This window comes from Bombus impatiens, unplaced genomic scaffold (genome assembly GCF_000188095.3).
Source record: "Bombus impatiens unplaced genomic scaffold, BIMP_2.2 scf_0155, whole genome shotgun sequence".
Classification (NCBI taxonomy): domain Eukaryota; kingdom Metazoa; phylum Arthropoda; class Insecta; order Hymenoptera; family Apidae; genus Bombus; species Bombus impatiens.
Genome location: NT_176574.1, coordinates 232,317 through 239,152, shown reverse-complemented (window position 1 = coordinate 239,152; position 6,836 = coordinate 232,317). Strand labels below are relative to the sequence as shown.

Sequence of the window (6,836 nt, the reverse complement as noted above, 5' to 3'; positions counted from 1 at the left end):
CCCCCCCCCCCCCCTTAAATGTCACTAAGAACTGAAGCACCATGACGCGCCAATCCAAACCAATTCCCTTGCAGCTTTCATGCCTTTGACTCCGTCAAAATGAATTTGAAAAGTCGCAGATTTCCCTTGAAAACAGAAGTGAAAGGAGCTGTCAGAGATTGGTTACGGTCACAGTTACAGGACTTGCTCAAAGAACAACGTATTGGTACCTCGGTTGGTGGTTCACAGGGGACATCATCCGAGTATGACACGAGCCAAAAATATTCGACACATATTTTGTTATCGACAATCTGCCACATTTATGGAGTGAATCTTTTATTTCTAATATTACTCGAGACTCTTCAGGAAATATATTTTCAATGCCAACTTTAAGGGCTTGCTAAAAATATGGACAATTGCTGATAAAAGAAACATGCACGTAGAATATTTTTGGCTGCACAATACATCTATAAAGTTTCATTAAAATCGCTGTGTCACACACTATGATATTGTTTATGGGGATTTCTTTTAACTGGCGTCAACAATGTTTGTTCTAGACGCTACGAACGGCAACTTTGTGAACACACCTTATAGTGGAAGTACTCATAAATATGAAGGAAACTTAATCTAACCAGCACTAGTACTATGAACTTTGTGTGTGTAAAGCCAAGTGTGCAAAAGATATAAGTAGGTGTGTGTGAGTTACAGAAAATTATTTCGCGATGTAAATAATAGATTAAGAGAATTTAAATTAAAAAAAAAAAAAACAAAAAAGTAAAAGAATTTAAGTTATCGACATTTTAAGTCTATCGAATTTAAGTTTATCGACAATTTTATGTGACAATTGAATTGTAACATAAATCAAACCTGCATGCACCTTAAAGAAAATTGAAGTGCTTAGTTGGTTCAATGGACCAGTTAAAGCAACGAGAGAAATCTGTATGCTACGCACGTCATTTTATACTATTTATCGCTGATCAATATTAGATTCTATGCAATTACGTGCATAATGTACACGTGCATGTAGTCAGTTAATGATTACAAAATATCAGTTAATGATGATAAAGATATCTAAAAACTCGACGATCAATTTCACATACGTATAATCGCTATATCGCGAACATAATATTTGAATAAGATAAAGAAATAAAATATTACGTTTGAAGTATTTTCTGTTTTAAGCGTAAATATTTATATTTGAATCGGAATTTTCCCAGATATAGTTTGTAGTATATTTTTAATATACTGCGCGTTTTTAAAAAATAATGCATAGATGTTGTAAAGCTTTATATTTTTGTTCATATTATATTAAATATTTCTTTAATATTTTTATTTAATGATCTATAGAATCAATTAAATAATAAAACTTATTATTTTAGATTTATTGTCATTAACATTCAGTGCCTTCAACGAAAATGATTAATGTGTGCAAAAAAAAAAAAGAAATATATTATCAGTTTTCTTAGAAAATGGCAATCAGTCATGGAATTGTTTAGGTAATCTGCAAACCGTGACCGATGATAAAACACAACGTTATAAACAGAAAACTTAATGTAGAAATAACGTTAGATTCTTGTACTACATAAAATTCAAACAAATGTTATAACACACAGAGTTTCAAAATGTCAAAAATTGAAAAATGCGATACAGAATTATAGATAAACGTCATAAAATAAAATAAAATCTGGGCACGTAATAAAATCAAATATTATACGTAAATTTGAGAAATATTCTTAAAAACCTAAGTTATTTTATATTATATTTTTATATTATTTTATATTATATTATATTATATTTTTTATAAATACAATTATATTTAATTGCCTGAATCAAATAGTAATTTCTTTAACCTTTAAGTATTGCTGACGCAGGTTGTCCAAAGCAACATAAACAGATAAGTAACTGTGTAGAATCATAAATAAATTATTTATGAAATTTTAAATATAACATGTATAGCATAACTTGACACGTGTAGGTATATTGCACACTTGCTAGAGAATTGGAACATTGAATTTTTCGAGTTATCACTATGAAAAAGTTTTTTAGAATTCTTCATATGTATAAATTGACAATAATAAAAACAATGTTCAATCCTGTTCTCCATTATCGTCGCTAATAAATTTAATTAACAAAATAACAACTTGTTAATTTTAATTAATAATGTTATCGATTGTGGTATTTCCACTTTTTGGAAAATGAATGTCTTTCAGTTATATCACTTTTGAAGCAAGATATATCTGGTGCATGTATTAAGAAATCAAACTGTATGCTATGCATATATATAAGTTCGTCGCTCGTCAATGAAGGGTTAATCTCGAATGACCTTGAATGATGTTATGTCATGTGTCGTTGAACTCGTCTTCACAAACGCTTTTACGAGCTATAAAATTGAATTGTAGAAGTCCGTCTCATACTATTCCAAAAAAAAAAAACAGAAAACTTTCTCAAATCGAAAATTACCTATACATTTTGGATGTTGATGTAAAATAAAAAAAAATGTTTGAAACAAAGAGGTAGCCAAACTATACCTTTGTTCGATATATTTAATATTTGCAAAAATTATACTGAAAATTTATCATTTTTGTATTACATAACATAACGTCGAAATCATAAATTTATAAAATGTACCTAATTAAATGAATATTTCAAAACGCGAGTTTTAGACAATATGGTTAAAAAACTCACTCACTTATGTATTCGTAAGAGACTTTGTTGAATAAATTCTTTAATAAAAATACAATATAAATGAAAAAGGTAAAACAGCTCGTGTGATATAGTTAACTCGATAGTTTCATCTTTTACAAATTATATAATCAAATTAATTTATTTCTGGATATGGTATTTCCAGAAACGTTCAGAAGAATATGTACGTCATTCATTATGCTCTTTTTCCTAGTACTGACGACACTTTTATATCGTGAATATGTTAGAAACATATTTTCATTTCTGTATTAAATTTTCATATCGATAATGAATGTTCATTACCGGAATACATATAGGTTCACCACAATTTTATTTACATGTATATAAAATATTTATATTAAGAGTAGATGATATATTCCTAAATGCTCGATTAAGATATTAAGAATAAATAGAATAATGATGTGCATTTCAAACAGGAAGTCACTAAATTCACTGTAGAAACAGATCAGGTAATAGAAGCATGATCAATGTTATCACAGATGTTCGTAAATAATACCAGTTTTACGTAATATAATATAAACCACATCCTATAATATGTTGCACTTAAATTATGATCCATGGTGCCAGTAAAGTTTTCTTAGGAGAAAGCTAATCTCCTTAAACGATCTAATCGTAAATTATTTATCAGTGATAACACGTATGCGATTGTGATTTTAACTGCGTGATATCATGGAAAGTTCATGAAAATGATTCTATTAAAAATAATATTATTGTTACATAATAATTTAAATATAGTTGAGTCCTATATATTATGCTGTACTATCACTTGTTATAAACAGATCAGGATTCTAATTGTATCTTTTTGGAAAAACAGATATAATAGGTATATTACTTTATATAACGATAGATAAGATTGTACTCGTGAAATTAAAAATTATTGTCAATGATCTTTGAATAAAAAACTTTTTAACAGTCAAAATTACAATTTAATTTATATCAACTTATCCAGGATAATAGAATTAGATACTATAATATTACTTCAATTCGGTTCATTTATTTTCAATTTTTTAATTTAATTAGCATTCGTCCATGCTCGTATTTACGAAAAGTGAGCAGCGAATACTATTCATTGAGGATGCTTTACTTTACTTCGATATTGTTCATTTAAGACATTACAAAAATATAATGCAATGTTACATTACAGGTGTAAATATAAAATAAACTGTTTTAAAAATATAATATAGACTTATAATGTAAAACTTTCAATATAAAATATAAATTTAATACAAATCTAATATAAAGTATAGCTAATGACATAAACAATTATTTTTGTATTTTTAAATACTTTTTCTATTTTGCAATATTTTCATATTTCTTCTTGTATTTATAATTAAATTGATAGATCTACGTTTTATTATGAACTTTGTAAATCCGTAGGCAATGAAAAATAGTTTATTTTATACTAAAGCTAGTCGTATTCCTACAGAAATTTGAATAGAATAGATTCATGAATAATTCTGAAAAATTATAATCGTACGAGTTCAGATACATTTCAACTTTGATCTGGATTGTATTCGACAAATAGTACTATACATAAATGCAACTCTTTTATATCAAATTCAAGGAATAAAGAAAAGACAGTTTGAGTGCCTATAATTTACCATTAGAAATTTATCAATTAAGAGATTAGATAAAAAATTACGGTTTATAATGCACAGTGTAAATATGGTCAATAGTAAGTCATAATGCGATATAACAAAGTGATCTAACAGAATGCATATACTGATAACACATTTTTAATTAGCAAAACGAAAAAGTAAGTAATAGTACTTTATTTTATTACATCATTATATGTGTATAGCTTTAAAAAAATTATATTAATTATCATTATCACTTGATTTGTTACACTTCTCTATTAAGATATATAAACCTAACGATATATAAATATTGACTTAAATTGCGTTATCTCTGAATTTCCGAGGAAGTAAAAAATAACTAATTTGAACAAGAATGTTACAAATTCTTAAATTCACATACCCTAAATTCTATATAATTTCTCCCTTCTTATCTCTTACTTAGTTCAAAAAATTGTAATTAGATTATGTTAAGGAAACGAAAAAATAACAATAACACTGTGTTTTGTATGTTTCACATAAAAAAATAAGGAAAATTGTTTATGATTATATATCAAATAGAAAACAAGAAATACAACAGACAGAAGAAAGATTAAGGAACGCAGGTTAAGGCATATGTATTCGATTTTATGAATGAAACGTTCAGTTTCTGTAATTAATATATGTGGCGATATAACTATATTTTTTCAACCTTTAAAATTGTCTAATATGATCTTTTTTATCGTTAACGAGCAAGAATTCTCCGACTGATTGTTCACGTGTCACAATATGCATCTATTATCTCTTACTTACTCTATTATCTCGTACTTGGATTAAAGATTGCCTATTAAAGTATATTTCATTTAAATGACATTATTATGACACAGCTTTAATGGCTAAATGCGTTACCTTAAAAATAAATTTCCTTTGTGACGATTTCACAATGCAGTTTGACGTTAAACTTTTATCGTTGAGTCCAATTTACTATTGAGACGTCAGTATCACGTTCTCACACGCTTAACATGAAATACGAAAAGGATTTTTTTTTTTCAGCAAAATTTAATATTTCAAAATACGCGGTATATTACTTGTAAACATAAAATAAACTGCAATAAGATTGACAGAAGTGTTAGTGCTTGAAAACTTGAATGATAAACAATTCTAAATGACAGTCAGATTTTATAACTGTGTTAGTTTTATTAGTATTATAAAGTGATTATTTATTGTTAAAACAATTGTTAGTTACAAGCGAGGGATGTGGGTTTCAATTACCGTGCAGTTCACTTCCCTAGTAGACCATATTGATGAAAATTGAACAATTATTTTATGAGAGTAATATAAACATTAACTGTCGAAGGTCGGAACTATTCGTTTCACGTGTCGCTTGTCACACGAAACTTAGGTCTCTTTACAGTTTAAAATTTTCTTTTCCTCTCAATCTTTTTCTTTTTTCAATAAGAAATTAATATTTCTATATTGTATTACAAATTAAATTTTATTTTAGGATTACTATATTTTCTGATAATAATTTTCGAACAAAGATCAGAAATACCAACCTTTAAGAAATTCTCACATCTAATGTAAACTCAAACTCTATCTTAAACCAACCCATCTGAAATCTAACCTCAATTCAAACCCAACTAAATTTATGTATAAACCCAACGTCGTGATTTACCGCTTTGTGAATGTTATCCTCCTAAAAGGAATGTAACTGCCGAATTGGAAACTTCTTAAACTCAAAACTGGTATTTTCGGATTTTATCAATGAGTATTATCAAAAAATATAAAGATCGGCCTATGTAATCGGTCTAAAAAATTGTTGATGTCCTAAAATTTAAGTATATTACGCATTCATGTGTATTCCTTAAACGAAGACGTACATTTAAGAAATGTACAGTTATGTGCTGAACTTATGCCGCCAAGATCCCACATTTAAATAAGAAAACGAACATTTTGGAAACTGTCTCAGAGCTATTTAATATTTGACAAAAATCTAATAATTAACTTTCTATTATGGCATGTTTTAACATATTCCACTATATCAAACGTTTCAACATTCTACTTAAATTCATCCTCCTCCCTGAAAATATGAAATTTCATTATCAAAGCAGAATCACATGTTTTCTAGTTATAAATATCTGCGGTAATTTAGAGATCTTCGTATGGATATACACGATGAGGATGCATACGATCGACGAAACTTTAAAGAAGCAGAGAGAAACTTGGCTGACCGTGCGAGAAGACCAACTTGGAAAGTCATAGACTGACCCAGTTTTCAATTTAATCGAACGGATTTAGAACGAATCGAAATCAAAAACTTGAATCTGTGCGCGTTGTCAAAGGACGAGGATGAACCGGATGAGGAAGAATGCATACTCACACGAGGTCTCTGGGCGCAGTTTTCAGAGCGACGTAAAACCATCGAAAACGTCCTCCAGCGACTAAATACGCGACGAGAACGACAACCAGTAGCTGCACGAGGAAAATGGGGCCTGAGTATATGGCGAGCAGTGCCAAACAGGCGGCCAAACTCGATATCAGAAACATGATGAGTGCCAGGCGGCGAAGCAAGCGACCGACTGCCTTCCACCGGCTGGCTGC

General features: G+C 28.8%; 1 protein-coding gene across 1 annotated transcript in view; it reads right to left on the bottom strand.

Annotated features, from left to right (window-relative positions):
• LOC100747240 (long-chain fatty acid transport protein 4) overlaps positions 1-6,836 on the bottom strand; it is a 30,287-nt gene that overhangs the window by 10,711 nt on the left and 12,740 nt on the right. The window contains exon 4 of the mRNA XM_012382659.3: positions 6,616-6,818. Coding sequence (XP_012238082.1) covers positions 6,616-6,818 — 203 coding nt within the window. The remainder of the gene's footprint in view (positions 1-6,615; positions 6,819-6,836) is intronic.